This window comes from Podarcis muralis, chromosome 5, assembly GCF_964188315.1.
Source record: "Podarcis muralis chromosome 5, rPodMur119.hap1.1, whole genome shotgun sequence".
NCBI lineage: Eukaryota > Metazoa > Chordata > Lepidosauria > Squamata > Lacertidae > Podarcis > Podarcis muralis.
In genome coordinates this window covers 67,149,058-67,166,589 of record NC_135659.1, presented here as the reverse complement: position 1 = coordinate 67,166,589, position 17,532 = coordinate 67,149,058, and the positions used below count along the sequence as shown (strand labels likewise).

General features: G+C 39.4%; 1 protein-coding gene across 4 annotated transcripts in view; it reads right to left on the bottom strand.

Moving 5' to 3' along the window:
• MAGI3 (membrane associated guanylate kinase, WW and PDZ domain containing 3) overlaps positions 1 to 17,532 on the bottom strand; it is a 113,221-nt gene that overhangs the window by 21,999 nt on the left and 73,690 nt on the right. For 2 of the 4 annotated variants that reach the window (XM_028734517.2, XM_077929072.1), the window contains exons 12-15: positions 13,192 to 13,348; positions 8,230 to 8,321; positions 5,893 to 6,085; positions 3,917 to 4,105 (exon numbers count right to left, since the gene is read on the bottom strand). In XM_028734517.2, the coding sequence (XP_028590350.2) occupies positions 3,917 to 4,105; positions 5,893 to 6,085; positions 8,230 to 8,321; positions 13,192 to 13,348 (631 nt within the window). Of the gene's footprint in view, positions 1 to 3,916; positions 4,109 to 5,892; positions 6,086 to 8,229; positions 8,322 to 13,191; positions 13,349 to 17,532 lie in introns of all 4 variants that reach the window. The other 2 variants (XM_077929070.1, XM_077929071.1) reach the window with 1 other exon arrangement.

The following is a 17,532-nucleotide window of genomic DNA, read 5'->3' as shown; positions in this document are numbered from 1 at the left end:
GGGCACAGGAAGGGGAATGCATGTAGGGCTGGTTCAAAAGGGCCCAGTTCCAACTAGAACCCAGGGGATATTCATTGAGTCTTTAATAATTCAAGTCAATTGTTTTAATTCCAAGACCTCATAATAATATTTAAGATGCAACATCTCTGGGCCGCCCCACTCATGGGGGTCTATACAGTGCTATGTTTCCCCCTAGATATAAAACTTGAATAAGGTTTGCCATTGAATGAAGTAAGGTTCTCTTTTCTTATTCACTTGTTGGTCAACTACACAAAGGGGAGCAAGATTCCCACTGCCATGTGGTGGAAATAGGGAAACTGCCCACTGAATTTGAAATCTCCTGTCTGGCAACTTTATCTTACTAGATCTTCCCTTTAACTGCTTAACTATTATTTACTATTCTCCAGTTTTTTGGGGGTGATCTTATTAGCTCTCCAATTATTTTGTAATATATCATCAAGTGATTCTGAGGTGCCCTCCTGCTCAGCTTATGGGTCTGTGGGGGGAAATTATTAAATCTACATGCATCTGTTTATTTTGCCATTATTCTACTTTTCTGAAACCCTGAAGGTCTAAAGCAGAAAGAGACTGAATTCTGCCTAGATCCTTGCAGCTGCTCATACTCCCTCTGTGATTAGCTGCTCACACAACACTGCACATATAGGCAGTTTTTGTTATGATTCCATTCCCAAGATCCCAAGTATCCATCAATTTTTTATGCCTGCTGCTTTTTCCCACACATGTTGTTAGCACCCTGGGTGACATCTTACATACCAAGTAAACCAGAATCACTCCAAACCTTGCGTGGTAGCTGGAAGTCTGAATTGCTTTGTATAGAACTGATGCTTTATTCTAAACTATGCATCACATGAAGGAAGCAGATGGGACAGAGGTGTGCTGAGCTGTACTTAGCAAAATTACCAAATGGCATTTCAAACTATGACAGTAAATCTCATGCAGTTTCAGAAAGCCACCAGCAATTTGAGATTATCTTATTCAGGCTTGTAATTAATGAAATGGCTGTCACAAAGAAGATGACAGATATGGCTTCTAGTTTTTAACTCTATTTGATGTCTACCATGTTTTTTTTTATATTTCTTCTCAGTTTTAATCTAATTAATGTCATATTGTGGCTATAAATGAAAGAATAACGTGTCAATATAAACATACTACACATTGCAAAATCACTACTACTGTTAAGACTTTTAACTGAAGGTAACACAGAGTGGGCTAACTTTCAATTGTAAAAAAGTATCAAAGTGCAAATTGTAATGAAACGAACAATACTTTTAAAGTATTCCACAAACCCTAGGCCTGCTATTATTGTCTTTATGATGCTGAAAAAAAATGTTCTACCAAATGTTTCTACCAAAGCTCCCTATTTTCTGTGCCAAACGATACTTCTTCCATTGGGTCTGGGTTTTGGTTTTTTTACGGGGGGCACAAGAATGTTTTGCATTATGGAGCATCAGGATTACACAGAAAAAATGGCTTACTTATCAAAAACAATTTCCTTTCTGATGTGGTCTAAGCACTGATTAGGCAGCATGAAAATAGTATTTCATATTTCTAACACAGGGCACATAATCAACTCAACAGCATCAGAGGGTGACAGCTCCAGTTCTAATAGTTTCCATAGCAACTGCCTTTTAAAAAAGAGGATGACTCTCCAAGTACTGACCTAGTACCATTGCAATAGCTATTTTTTACTCTGCTCCTTGCTACTTCATGAAGTGTACTGTGAGAAAACAGTTTACATACAAATCATTCTTAAAAGCATAGTCTCAGACAAAACAATCTGAAAATAACCATTATATTCTTGCCTTTTTTTCTGTGCAACTAAGTGGGGAAAGAGTCAACTATGAAAATAATCCTAAGTGTCTCTTTCCCTCTCTCCCTCTCTCTCTCACACACTTTAAAAAATCACTCCATTAACAGCAACCAAAAGAACAGCTATTGAGAAAATAACAGAGTAGGATTTATGGTCAATGTACCCAAAAGGAATCCAGAAATGAACATTTTTAACAAAAAAGAAATTGGATGAGTTTAAACAAATCTGCAATTTCATTATCTGTATTTTGTTTTAATTTTATGAACAAATATTACTAAAACAATATTCTGGGAAATATATCGAATTTTTTGTTGTAGTTATTCATATGAGGTAGGGAAAATCTGAAGGTGTTCAGGAGAATATAGCTGAGAATTTGTTTTTAAATATATTCTTAATGAACATGAAATGAACATTTTATTGTTTTGGTACTAGAAAAATAAGGTTTCTAAATGTATTTTTGGTTGACATTTGACCAGAAAATGCTAGGCTTACCTATTCTTTTGCCTTTAACAGAAGCTTAATATTAATAAAACAGGTGAAACTATTTACATTCACTATACATCAGATCTGATCTGATCAAGTCTAAGCATATCCAACATGTTAAGATATCTACAGTCAGTTTTACTGACAAGAGCATCTTTGTTCAAGTGTCAAGTAAGGATACAAATCCACTATTGCACACATGGGCTCCAGCTTGATTGGTTTTCCTGAGTTAAGTCATATTTGTTGTTAAATGCAACACACTATGCTTTGCCCCCCAAAAAGAAACATTGCAAAAATCTTCCCTCTATCTATGTCTGAGGCACAACTAGCTTTCTGAGACTGCATTTAATTTACATAGGGTTTTAAGATGGATAACTATAAAAACAGCCAGCAAGCTAAAACAATACTAAGAACAGCAAACTGATTAAACATTTCCAAGTTAAAATGCCATGGGCCTAAGCAATTAAAATGTTTTCACCTGATAAAGAATATTCATTGGGATTGGTTTTAGGAGGACTGAACCCAGAGATGGCATTCCAAAATCAGGTGCCACAACAGAAAAGGCCAGATCATTGGTCACCACATGGATTAACTCAGTAAACTGAGATGCATGAAAAAGAGCCTTACCAAATTACCATAAAGAAGGGGGAACTCCTTGGGATACCTCAGTCCCATGCAACTGGAGCCCTGATAAGCACCTCAAATTAAGCCCAGAAAGAGACAGGAAACTAGTACAGCTTTTTCTTAAATCTAGGGAGATATGCTCTGAATAACCAGGGTCAGACAACAAGGCCAGCTGGTTGTTTTTGTACAAAATGAAGTTTTGGAGATACCTTCAAGGGGTAGCCTCTAACGCAACATGAAATAGTCAGTTATGGATATTACCACAGCATAGATGACAACAGCTATAATCATTATTTCTTTCCAGTTGACAGCACTGGTTGTACAATCACAACAAATATATTACTTCAGAGGAAATAACTTTTAGGCTGTGTATGCTACAGAACAGGGGTTGCCAACACGTTTTGACTCATGGGCCCTTTTACAAACTTGAGAAACTGCTGAGGGCTTCCTACCCATCCACTCATTGTTTTTAGGTAAGGAATGACTGTAAGGAAGGAGTGGGAAACCCTCTTCAGCCTGAGGGCCATATTCCCTTTAGGACAACCTTCTGGCAGCTGCATGTCAGTGGTGGGTGGCGTCAGAAGCAAAAGTGAGCAGAGCATTGACTGCAAATTACACCTTTGTATACCACTTTGGCTGCTTCCCCATCCTCCATTCACACCTTATCATGGTCCAGGGACACATTATGAGCAATGGAAAAACAGGCCAGGAAGATGCAATGCAGGGCTGGTGAGGGGTGTGGTCTAGAAAGAGGGGGGTGACTCTGGGGAGGAGATGTGGCATAGGAAGAGTCTCAAGGGCCATATAAAAAGGCCTGGAGGGTTGCGCTCAGCCTCTAGGCCAGAAGTTCCCCACTCTTGAGGTAAAGCCTTAAATTATTCGGGGAGTAAATGTTAAATGGTTCAGACAATGGAAGGATGCAACTCCAGCCCAACTCCCTTGATAAGCATGGCAGACAACCAATTTTTTAGTACTTACCACCAGGTGGTGGCTTGTTTTTTGAGGTAAGAATCACAAAGCCAAATCCTTCATTCTCCTTCCGTTGCAGCACAACATCATAGGCTTCTGGGAATTGCTTGGTGTGTAGCTCTACTCGGTTTAGCCTAGGAGAGCCGTTCTGCGAGGAAATGGGAACTTGGGGTGATGATTCTTCTTCTAGTTGTTTATCTACTATTGAATACCACAGAAATAGGCAGAGGAAGGAATCAGGAATGATGCTCAGTATGTAGCTAGATGTATTAACAACATTTACATGCAACCAATACATTGAAAAGGTATGTGCAGAGCAGCTAAAAGCAAAAAATGGATTCAAGAGTGCACCCCAACATATTAATATTTCAGATCATTAAACAATTAAAGAACACATGCTATGTTACAACTAACAATATAAACATTAATTATGTGTTTAGAAGTGCTTCTCCATGTTTAAATCAACACCAAACTGTGCTTGTAAGCATACTATAGTAGGCGTTGCCCCAGTTTTTAGCACAGAGAATGCCAAGAGGTTATTTTAAACAATTTTTTATTCATTTGGAAAATCATAATCAGAGCTGATATTGCATAAAGTGCTCTCCAGAAATGTAATCTTTATAAGAACAATGATCTCGTGTGCCCCTGAGTCCTGGAAACAAGGGAACTGCCAGCAAATTATTGTGCCTTTTGAATGGGTCCCATTCATGAGCAACTTAAGATTTCTTTTTCTTTAAGTAATCTCACTGAAACAATGAGCACTAGTACTGTAAAGTACATGCAGCACTGTCAAAATCTAGGCTGGTCATACAGGCTGAGGTTCAAAGACAAAAAGTGCTTTTCTTTGGTCAATCCATTCATACTTTTCAGATGGCCTCCCCACATTCTCAGTCAAACTGATCTTCTCATTCTATAAGAGAGGCTGAGAGCAGCTACCAGGTACAATATAAACCTATTTGTTACTTAACACATCCTCATTCTAAACAGGAGACAGAGAAGCTGCCTATCATCTTTCTTTTCCTTTTCTTATTGCTGATTGTTTCCATAACAGGAATCAAAACATATCATAATATTAATACATTAACAGCTTCCAGGTATTCAGAGTTGGGAGGGCAGGAACCAGCAAGATGCTGCTGAAAACCCAACTTCTGCATAATGGACTGGCCCATGACGATGGACAATATGAGCTGATCCCGCTAACCATACCACTCCCAACCTCCAATGACTTCTAGTTGTGAATTCAGTGGGAGATCAGCCTTCTGTTTCTGTTCTAAGCCATGACCCTCATCTAGAGCCATAATACCAGTTGCAACAACATAACAGTAACTGCCACCATCACCACCAGTAAGAAAAAAATACCGTTGCCATAAGGAAGGCAACAGTCCACATGGCAAATTGCTGGCATTCCTAGCCACCTCCATCAACTGGATTTCTTTTTAAAAAAAGATTTGAATGCATATACATTGCATATAGCAATATTCAGAAGTACTTCTAACGTACCAGATACAAGAATGGCTGGGTAGGCAAAGAAATAAGTGAGCTTCTCATGGGAGGTCTTTTTAAAAAACAGGCTGGAAGCTGACTAGAGGAATGCAATTCCCACTCGGGCTAGTTCAGCAAGCCCTACTACCAGTCTCTTAAATGATGTGAAGCTTCCCAAAAGCGAATCAATATTAAATATATCATATTTCTATACTGAAAGCTAATGTGGGACTACTTAAAAAAACCCTGAGTATGAATTTCTTTAAAACCTCAATTGTGGTATTAATTCTGAAGCATTAAGAATCTATTAGTATCTTACATCGATACATGGTCGTTTTTACTTCATCACTTTGATTTCTTTCTCATAAATTACATAAAATTGATCATAAGAAGAGTGGATCATCCCTGTAAGAGACATGGAAACACACTTTGGCACTAAATCACTGCCAGGACAGGAGGCAATACCAAGTGCAACAGACAGGCTTGACAGATGTGGCACATACCACCAAAGAAGATCTTTCTGCGGACAGTCAGCAGCACCTGGCCATTTCGTGCAGCACTAGTCATTAAATCCAGAACCTGCTTGTGTGATTTCCCTTTGACCAGGATACCATCAATGCATACCAGCTCATCAGCAGCACGGAGTCTACCATCTTTTTCTGCTGCACCCAGTGGGATGATGGCTCCAATGTAGATCTAACAGCAAAGCAGAAGAGTTATGCAGGATAAGGAATGCACATACATCACAATATTTAATTGTTCTGGGTTCACCCCAAAATCCCATGTTCCCACAACACTTAAGGGTGAATGCGTGTGTAATCAGTTTTAACAAAAACGAAAGCACCAGGAAAAGTAACATCTGCATCTCGCATTGCAAAACTATGTTGCCTTGAAGCACAGAAACATCAGCTGGTGCAAAATGCAACAACCTACTTTCTGTCTGGGATGTGTCACTCTAAGCACATTACACTAGTGCATTAGAGTCTTAGATAATGTAAGAATGAACTATCAAGACCTCAGCCTAGAATACCCATTCAATTTTACAATCTATGTACCATCAAGACTTCAAGAACACATAGAGATGTTCACAGTTGCTGCATCTCCATTATGGAATACCCTTTCCCTGAAAAGACTGAGTCTTGAAGCTTTCAGAAACTGTTAACGTGCTTTAAGCTAAGTTAGCTTAGATAGTGGCTATGGATAGGGAAAGACATGGTGGTCCAGTCACTACAATTGGGAGTACTACGTTTTTAACTCAGTTATCTACGCTTAATCCCATGGGATGTGGCAGAGTATGTCAAACTAAAAACAAACTTGATCAATGGGAGTTTTGATTCACAGCTCTGCTTACTTGCCTTTATCACCACTTACAACCCTAGAAATGACAGGATGAAACATGTAGTCACTCTTTCTGATGCAGAAGGGTCTTTTTATACTGAAGAAGGATCATGTGGGGTGTTCTGTGGGTGCATTATGGATTTTCTAGCTTCCCTTTCCCACTGCAGCCCCTTACACCCAATGCAAAACTGTTCCTGAGCATCAGGAGACCTTCCAGACCAGTGTCTAATGCAACGTGGAGGACAAAACAAACAACCCCAACTCCTCCCACACAAACGCACTGAAGTTATTTCTGCTCACGTACTGGGCTCTATGGATCCCGGCCCTAATGTAGGAAGCAGCCCAACAATAAGCACGTTTGGGTGTTCCCATGCAGAACAAGAGCAGGGGTGTCCAACTAGAGGAAACAAGGAATGCTTCAGAATTTGTCAAATAAAAAGGGCCAAGACTGGTAAAGTTTAGCTAAAGCATACAGATGTTGTCCTTCCACTCAGCATTTCCCTGCTCCAGCTCCACTGGTTGCCACTTGTGAGGAAAGGGGCAGTGTGGAACATAATGACTTCACTACAAGTATTTGAATGAATTCAACTTTACTGGGAGATGTGGATTGCCAACAAACAAGCCTTTAATTGAATCATGCAATTTAGCCCTTCAAGACTTCACATTCCATCTGAAATTTAAATCCATCACATTTTCAGTGTAGTTGTTAGTTGTATTAGTACTGCAATTTAATCATGACACAGCTTTTGTAATGATAATTTTTTTTATATTTTCAAAGAAAATTGGCTTTTGCAAATAAATAAACAACATGCTAATCGTTAAATATATTATGTACTTATTGTCATTTGTCTGCCTGGATAAATTATTTTCGCCTTATTCAAATTTGACCTTAGCATGTCTGTTCATATTGTTTCTCATCTATAGCTAAAGTTGATAAAAATCACCTCAGTGAGGACTGCATTGTTTTCTCAATTTCACTGCTCAGTTTTACTTGAAAAGCTATCTTCTGCCTTGTGATTGGTAAATGATAAAACTCCTTCCAGAAGTCTTTTACACACAGTGGTATAGATACCCTTCTTCTGATTGCTTCGACAAAAAATGAAAGATTTTAGGGCCTGGAAATTTGATGGCTTTCATATGGAGAAAGCCAATAGTTCTCACCCCAAATCAGCTTCAGAGGTTTAATGATGATAAAGCGAGATGAGCGCCACAACCCCAGAGTCGGCCACGACTGGACCTAATGGTCAGGGGTCCCTTTACCTTTACCAACGAATCAAGCCATAGGTAAAAGTATTTCTTTTTAAATTTTAGCCACTGATTATCAGAACTTCTGTAAAAATTCTGTTCAAGCACAGTTACACTAACATGAAAAAGAGCAAAATATCAGTGGCATAAACAAATTGCAACTGAGATACTAATAAATTAGTTACTTTATAACTGTGGATTAGCCAAAACAATATTAAGGACAAATAGGATTTACAACAGCTAATGTCTGTACTCACTGACTGATCTGGACCATCTCCTCCAAGAACACGGAAACCAAAGCCAGACTCTTGCTTTCGAAGAAAAACATCCAAATCTTTTGTATTTGGAGCTAGTTAAGATAAGATGGGGAGAGTTATGTTTGCATTGGGCCATGCTTGCACATTGCAAAAAAGCATAAGCAAAAATGAAAACTTAATCGTTTTATAGATTTTTTTGAAAAAAGAAATGCTCATTTCTGAAAGTATTTAAAATGTTAAGACACCTGCAGTATTAAATTATGAATTAGACTAACACCCCAGCTGCGGAATATACATACAAAAATATACATACTGAAAAACACTCGAGCCCCAACTAATCCACTCAGTGAACTAAACTGCCATGGGTTAAAATGGCAGCTTGGGTTAAAATGGCTGCAGACTATTTACAAATACTCTGTTAAAGCCTCAGAAAAATCAAAAGAAAAGTTCAGAATAATGTGAGTTATAAGGAGATTTGGGTAACTTTAGATTTAGGCCCTATTTAGATGTTGTTACACCCTTCAGACTGTTACCTGAGAAGAGGATGGGTGTGGGCCTTCGACTCATCTGCTTCCTCCCACTGCTCCTCTCATCATGGAGACAAGTGAATGGCCAAACAACTTTCTGGGTTCATTCGCTTCTCCCATGGTAAGATGGGACAGGGGAGGGAGTGTACAATCCTGACTCTTGCTCCCAATACTTCCCTTAGTAAAATCTGGGACGAGAACAAGACCTCAGAGAGTGTAACTATAGTAGGCTCTGGTGAAGATGATATTTGAAACAAAAAAAGATAGGTATTAGCTTATTGACGAATACTTAATTCTTTTCACAAAGTTAGTAAATGGCACTTAGGCATTCCAAAAGGTCAAAACTGGTGTTAAGGTAATTGAAACAAACTTTAGCAGTTACAAGAATCTACCTAAGAACTGCTAAGAAGCAGCTTAAAATCAAACTCTCGGGGCACGCTTTACCAACTCTCTCAAAACTTTGCCACTTAGCCAAATTATGTAGATCAAAAACAAATTTTAACAAATTTTACCGTAAGCAAATTTCTTCAGCTAGTAGGGAACAGTGTCTTGCAGCACCTTACAGACTAAAAAATGTATTATAGCACAAGCTTTTGTGGACTAGAGAAGTGAACGGTAATCCACAAAAGCTTGTGACATAATACATTTGTTAGTCTGCATTGTTTTTGCTGCAGCAAGCCAACATGGCCAACCCTCTGAAAATTCTAGTCATAAGCCAGTGATCTGGCTGCCTTTGACAAAGACTGCTTCCAGGTGACTGGGCAGATTTTTTAAAAAAAGTTCTCTGTCTTTAAATCACAAATAACTTACCTAGGTAAGTGTGGTCAAGATATGCTAGTAAACAACCGAAAGACTAGGCTTCAGATAGGACTATCTTCAAGGAAAACTTATCAAGGTTATTCACAAGCTTTCCAGAATTTACTGTCATTAAAATTATGTAATTCCTTGTAGGAATATGATACATATATTTGTATTAATCCAGGATAACTATTATTTCTGTAGCTGTCTTCATATAATTACCACACATTTTAATGGGAGTTCGTAAGGGCCAAGCCCCCGCCACGTGCGAATGTGATAAGGTGACGCCGGAGTCGCTCCAGCACATTATGTTCACTTGCCCCTTGTTCAATGTGCCACGGGCAAATTTGTTGGGATCAATCATACAGAAACTAGAGGGTACCCCACCAAAATTCCACCTTGCCCAAATCTTGCAGGATAAGGATTCCCACACGACCCTGAAAGTGGCTAGGTTCCTGGTCGCTGTCCTCTCCCAAAAGCGACGCCAAGGAGCGCTACAAGCTAATTAAGGCGTAGCATGCCTTTCCATCTTATAGTATTTATTGTTATAGTGGTGTTTTAGCGACTGTTTTTTTCTTTTCCCCACAGCACAAGCTGTCACTTATGTGTTGTTTTTACCTGTATGGGCCTATGGCCGTAATAAATATTATCTATGGGAGTTCGTACTTCCCAGCTTGTGACAGCTGAATATTCTGAGCCAGCTTCATTGAGACTTTTTCTTACACTGACTGATATTATCTCTATACATAGGGAGTGTAAAGTGGCATGAAACAAGACCATATCAATTTATGTACATCTTTTTAAATGTAAAATAACTACGATTTGAATATGGACCACTGGGAGGTCAAAGAGAATATAACGGAACCTGCTTCAGCTAGGTTGTCCCCTCCCGTGATCATCTACCACCAGCTGCCCTCTGGGAAGGAACTATGAGAGAGGCAGACAAAGATAACACCAGATGTCTATTTCTGCTCCAGTTGGACTATCCTGTGGGAAGGATCCTGAAGAGTTGTGCCTTTGTGATTTTATTATTGTATTTTTATTTTAATTATTACTGTTAACAGCAGGATATAAAATATTGTAAATCCAATGTTTCCCCATAAATATTTACAAGCTGCACTAGATAGTGGTGTTGAAGCACCACATTTCAGCTATCATTTTAATTCACAGTTTATAGTTAAAATTGGTTTTAATTGTCAAAAGAAATTTGTCTAATCACATAATAATAATAATAATAATAATAATAATAATAATAATAATAATTTATTTATACCCTGCCCATCTGGCTGCTTCCTCTGGGCGGCTTCCAGCAAAATATTAAAATACAATAATTCATCAAATATTAAAATCTTCCCTAAACAGGGAATCCTAAATCAGATGCCTTCTGATGTGAAAACACATCTTAAGGAAAGAACTGGTAGAGTTCTATAATCAAACTTCTATTGACAAAATTAGGAAAAACACTGCTGAAGATGGAATAGAAATGAGAAATCCAACAAAATCGTAATGAGTTACAAAACAGTAACTAGGTCAATGTCAGAAGCTGACTACTGATCTCCCCTACTTCACATATGAAAATCATTGCTGGCTAATAAGTTTCTGAGGGGTAGTGTTAAGATATTTGCATTAGTATCATATCTACTGAGAGAAAGAGTACAATATTAACAGCATTATGAGACACCCTTCTTCTGAAGAAGATATATGTGTCTGTGGTCAGGAAAGGTAATCGTCACATGTGTTCCAACCCTCTATAGTAAGCATAGGCAAACTCGGCCCTCCAGATATTTTGGGACTATAACTCCCATCACCCCTGACCACTGGTCCTGTTAGCTAGGGATGATGGGAGTTGTAGTCCCAAAACATCTGAAAGGCCAAGTTTGCCTATGCCTGCTCTATAGCTACCAGAGGAATAAATTTTAAGGTCAAAGCTCAGGTGGTTTAGAGAAACAGTGACTATATGGTGACCAAACTAATTTTATAATTTGTACAAAAAGAACCTTCTCTTCACTCAGTTTGTATCATATCCCTGATCTTATCTATATGCAAGGATTTTAAACTCTACTGAAATTTATTGCATATATGCTTGTGATGCATCTTGTCTTTTCTAATGTTTTAGTATGAAATTTAAAAACAGAGGCAGGCAGCCAGCCAGCCATATAATTGCATCTGTTCGTACAAGCTGTTTTAAAGCAACAATAATAAACAAAGATACAATAAAATACAAAATACACCTCTTGCTAAATTGAAATAAGTGTTTTCAAACATCTTACTTTATTATTACATAAGTTTTCACTGGCTAAAGTCCTCTTTGTCAGATGCTGAATTGCAATGTCTAGGAACTAGAAGTGAGGCACCAGAGCCTATAATAGTTTAGCTTTAGGTTCAGTTCTGTAACGCTATTACAGTGAGGGCAACATTTATTTCCTATTCCTGATGAGCTTTAGCTAGAGTGTGTTAAGACTTCTCAGCTGTTGTGGTCGGGTGGTCCAATAAGATACCTAAAGAGTCCCAGCAGGCATCTAATAGTTTAATGAGAAGTTAAGGGTCCCGGTGAAGCCAATGTTAGGATCCATCATCCTGTTTTTAACATACTGAAGCCTGGAAAATCTGCCTCCTTTTGGACCATCCATGTCTCCTCCACCACCAGGGCCAGCTTCCGCTCATAAGTCAGCTTTCTTTCCTATGACATATACTTTCTTGTCATAACTTCCTAATCACCTATACATTAGGGATGATAGTGAATCTGCAATGGGTTACTAAAAATCCACATCTAGCTTCTTCTTACTTTTCAAAGGCCTGAAGCATCTTGGCATTTTTCGCACCACTCATTGGACATTTCAATAAATGATGGGCAAAATAGCTACTTTGAAAACAAATACAAACAGAATTAAATAATGCTGCTGGTTGCTCACAGCTGCTGTCTGCTGTAACAAGATGGCTGGAGAACTTACTCAAGAAAGTTCTCCTGGCTGCAGTGTGGTCTTGGATTTCTCTGCAACACCATCTCCTCTGAATATTTTAGTACTTGTTCTAAGTTACTTTTTTCTTGTCAGTGCTAGTATTTTATTTCATTGTCTCTGGATCTCTCTCTTCAATGATTTGTTGCTTCATTGTATGAGCTCCTGCTATTTAGTTCCCTCTTCTTCCCTTTGCTTTCTTGGGCTGATTGGCAACTGCAGCCTACTTCCCCACTCACATCTTTGTTTGCTTACCTACATCTTCCACGGATCATACAATTAAACTCCTGAACTGAAAAATGTGTATGCAGTTATTGATTCAGATAAAATGGCTGTCATCTGGGTGCTTCTGGTGTTTCTCATTTGGGGACAGGGGTCTTAGGTCCTTTAAAATTTGTTTCAGTTAAATGGGGTATCTGGTGGTAAAAGCAGTGCCCTAATTTATAAAATAGGAGCTTTTGCTCAAGTGTACATGGTCAGTAAGTGACTCTGGAACTTAATCACCTGTTCTGAGAAACTATTTTACCTCTGTATTTATTGGGAGAGAAAAGCACTCTGTTAATGTTTAGAGCTACTATTTCCTACTGCACCTCCTTTTAGGACTGAGCTTGACAATTCTCAGATCAGAATGCATTTCCGGTAGCTTTGCTGCAATATGTATCTTAAGTCTATGTACTCACGTTTTTCTTCAAACAACGTTTTAGACTTCAGGTAGACTTCTGAAGGGTCTAGCTTTGGGGACGCTGACCTTAGAACACTGGGTGGAAAAGGCATGGGTTGTGGGGCTGACTCACTGATGGTCTCTTGGCTTCCTGAATTTTCTTGCTTATCTAGTTTCTGCAGAGGGTGGGGAGAGAGAAACCAGAAATATACACTTGTACAAAGTTGCAAGAATATACCAACTCGCTTAAACAAGTGGGAGAAGCAGTAATGAGCACCGTAACAACTCAGATCATAACAAGCATGCTTCAGTTAATGCTTTCTAAAAGGATTATTCCTGCTTGTGGTATTTGAAAGCATTTTCTAATGAAATGTTAATCTAGAACTGCAAGTTATTTAGTTTATGGCAGGGGTCCACAAGGTTTATCTTGCCTGGGCCGGATCGGTCCCGCAGAGATCCCTCCATGGGGCGGATCGCATGCGCGCCCGCGATTTTCAGCGTTGGTGCGTGTGCGGATGCGATTTTTGACCCTGCAGAAGTGAGTCCCCGCACTGCAGTGTGCCAGTTCAGCACAGCGGGAAAGCAGGTGGCTCAGTTCAGGGGCAGCTTGTGGGCCAGTCAAACAACCTCTGTGCACTGCTTCCGGCCCATGGGCCTTAGGTTGGTGACCCCTGGTTTATGGTCTTATCTGAAACTTCCAAGTTGTTTAGGTTATGGCCTTGATTTGAAACTTTAAATATGCATACAGTGGTACCTCGGGTTACATACTCTTCAGGTTACATACACTTCAGGTTACAGACTCTGCTAACCCAGAAATAGTACCTCAGGTTAAGAACTTTGCTTCAGGATGAGAAGAGAAATCGTGCTCCAGCGGCGTGGCCGCAGCAGGAAGCCCCATTAGCTAAAGTGGTGCTTCAGGTTAAGAACAGTTTCAGGTTAAGAATGGGCCCCTGGAACAAATTAAGTACTTAACCCAAGGTACCACTGTAGTTAACTCATGAGGTGAAAGCAGTAAAAACAGTGGAATAAAGAATGATAACTTCAGACAACATCACGTGGCCATAAGCCCCTTAAGATTCCACTTACCAATGTCCCTAAAAAATTCATCACATCAAATCTACTTCTGCTTTACTCTCTTTACATAAAACCTATGCTACAAGCTCAGAAAGTATGTGCCACTGGAGCTCACTGGATGGCATTGAGCCAGTCCCTTTATCTCAGCCTAACCTACCACACAGAGTTGTGAGAATGAAATGGCAAGTGGGGAAACCATGGGCAAAATACCAAAATAATGGGTTGCAACCCACAGAAGTTGTCCCTTTTGTGAAAGGGCTTCATTTGCACAATATAACTTCCCCTCCATCTCCTCTCCTCATGTGCCCCCAGCTTTGAATCTGCTCCAGAGGGTTGGAGGAAAACCCAGAAGGATTATGCCTGTCAAAGATTACCCTGTCCTTATCCTGTAATGTTTTGTCATGCCCTCCCCACAATAGGGGCATTTGATGCAGCATAGTTGTGAGTTAGGAAGTTCCCAAATCTCCCTTTAGCCCTGAGCTCACTATATGGCCTTAGGCAAACTGGTATTTTCTCTGCCTCAGCCCACCAACTATAATACAAGGGAAATAATAGTACTGAGCTACTTTATGAATTTATGAATTACTGAAATAACAGGTGTTAAACTGTTGCAATATTTTAAAGCATTATATAGTAAATGAAACCAGTTACAATACTGATAGCTTCTATAAGGGAAAAATATGGATTGGTTACAGTGGGTTGTAATGTTGACATTTGCATTTAACTAATCTACATGCAATCTATGGCAGTTTGTTTCTCTGTACAGTATACTTGTGTGAATAGCTGCTACAGTTGCAGGTGTTCCCCCTGAATAACAAGGGGAAATCATTCACAAGGAATTAAACAGCTGAAAGTAAAAGCCCTCTAAAATTCCTCTTCACTCTATGCAGAAGTGACAGCAAAAATGGCTGCTCCAGATCAAATGTACGTTTTCAGTGTTTCATAAAACTAGTTGATTTTAAGATGTTTGTTCTAGATTGAGACAAAGCCTGAAACGTGTCTGCAAACGAGCGCATATTCATCTGCAGAAGCATTTGAATAGATTCATGGCTGCCAAGAGAAAATCCCCGAAGGATTTTACAGTTGGAAACTTTCCACATGTTTATAAGCATAAGAATTTGCCCTTTTAAAACCAATTAGCTGACAAAGTAGATGTCACTAAGCATTCAGTTTATGTTTAGTGAAGTTAAAACTGTCTGTGCATTTTAATGCATTCCTCCAAATATTTCAAAAAGTGACCTTAGTACATCAGCTAGTGTGTTCCTGTTCTTCAGAGCTTTACTCAAATAAAATTAGTGATTCTTCTAATCATTTACTGTACATGATTTCCTAGTTTTAAAAATAGTTGCCGAACAGTATTCTTGTGCTAATAGAAAATGAACCAAATGCATTCACATAAGAGGACAAAAACATATTTTTTGTTCATTATAACTCTGAAATTACTTTTTTGAGTATGAGAGAAAAGGCCCTATCAAGTACCGTTCATGAAAGTAATCTTTCAATGCTTCTTACTCTAATTTCTGAGTAGATATAAGAAAAAAGTACATTTAATCAACCTGAAAGATATTGATTTTTGTGAAATTCAATCATACCCTTCACTGGATGAGTATTTTGCCAGGAGTGGTTAACAATAAAAAATGGAGTCATGACAATTATGAAACAACCCAGTCTCCCTACTTAAACTATACTTGAGAGGAACACTTTTTCATGTCTCATTCAGCACTTTCATTAAAAAAAGCAAAGAAAAATGTGTGCTTGTGCATGCATGCATATCCTACTGAAATCCATAAACTGACGACTAAGGCAAAGCAAATATGAAGTATGTGTTTCAACATCACATCTTATCAGTTTGCACACAAATGAGATTCAGAGACAGGTAAAAAAAACAATGAAGATTAATATACATGGTACACTGAAAGATAAAAGAAGTGCTCATAACTCTTTTTTGGATTAATCTTGGAGGGTAATCAAGCTGGATAGTGCTTGCATGAGTTATCAGACCACACTCTTCTACTAGGATGCTGACATATATTTTATATGTGTTAGGGCTGGGCGATGTTAGGTTTTCAACACTGTGATGAAATATTGTGGTTTGGCGATAAACTGTGATGTTGAAAGAAGCTGTATTGGCCCCAAATAGTGAGGGGTGAAACTGTCTCAGCTGTCACTGCAGTCTGTTTTCCCCTCAGTGCACTGGAGGCAGAGGGACTTAGGAATGGTGGTGGTTTCACCAGCAATATATTGCTGAGTGGAGCTGCCATTGCGCTCTGCCCTTCATACCGGTCCTGGGCGATATACTGATATTGCCAGGCCTAATATGTGTACCCAGAATTTTTAAAGTAAGAGTTACCACTGTGCACTGTAAAGAGTTCAAGAAGGGTTCAAAATCTCTTTTTCACGTGGCTCAGCACTAATAGTCACAAAAATTGTTTTAGCGATACAACTGTTTTAAACTTTGTCCTTACCTGTGCTAGGCCTTTTCCTATTCCCTATCTTGGAAAGGAAAACAACAAAGTAAAGGCTGTTTTCTATTGCAGAAAGGCAGCTCATTGATTCTATTCAATCTACACAGCCTTTCCTTTGCTATCATCTACTCCAATGAACAACAGAGTCTGGGAGCTACTTAATGCAGTTGAGGCAACAAGCAAAATTCATTCTCCTCTCAAATTAATACCAGAAAGTAAGCCGATGGAGGGGGATTTTTATTACACTCAGAAATTTAAGAATAAGTTGTCCTTTACAGAAGTTAAGGGAGATATATAAATAATTTCATCCAAATTTAAGAAAGACCAGTGGAGGTTAGCAGCTATTGTACAACTTAAATTTTACATCAGTCTTCCACCACAAATCCTGAGGAGAGAGAGATGTTTTTCACTGCACACCATTCTTATGTGGAAGTGAGAGCAAAACTTATACCTCAAAAGGAACCTGGAGGCAGGGCCGTCTTACCCATTGGTGCTAGGGGTGCGGGACACCCAGATGCCGGGCTTTCAGGGGCGCCAGGCCAAGAGTCCAGGGCCTGAGAGTTGAGTCCAGGGAAGAGCCCGCCTGTCGGTCGGAGCACCACAGTGGGCTCTTCTGCGGGCGGCTCTGTACTGTGAGTTTGGGGGCGACCAAGCTAGCGAGACAGTGAGGCGGCCGGCTAGCTCTGCCCTCCTGTGCACCTGGGACTGGGCAACGGGGGTGGTGGTGCCGGGCGGATCTTTGCACCCCGGCACCGCATATGCTTAAGACAGCCCTGCCTGGAGGGCTCTAAAAGAGCTAATCTGAATTATCATCAACTTAC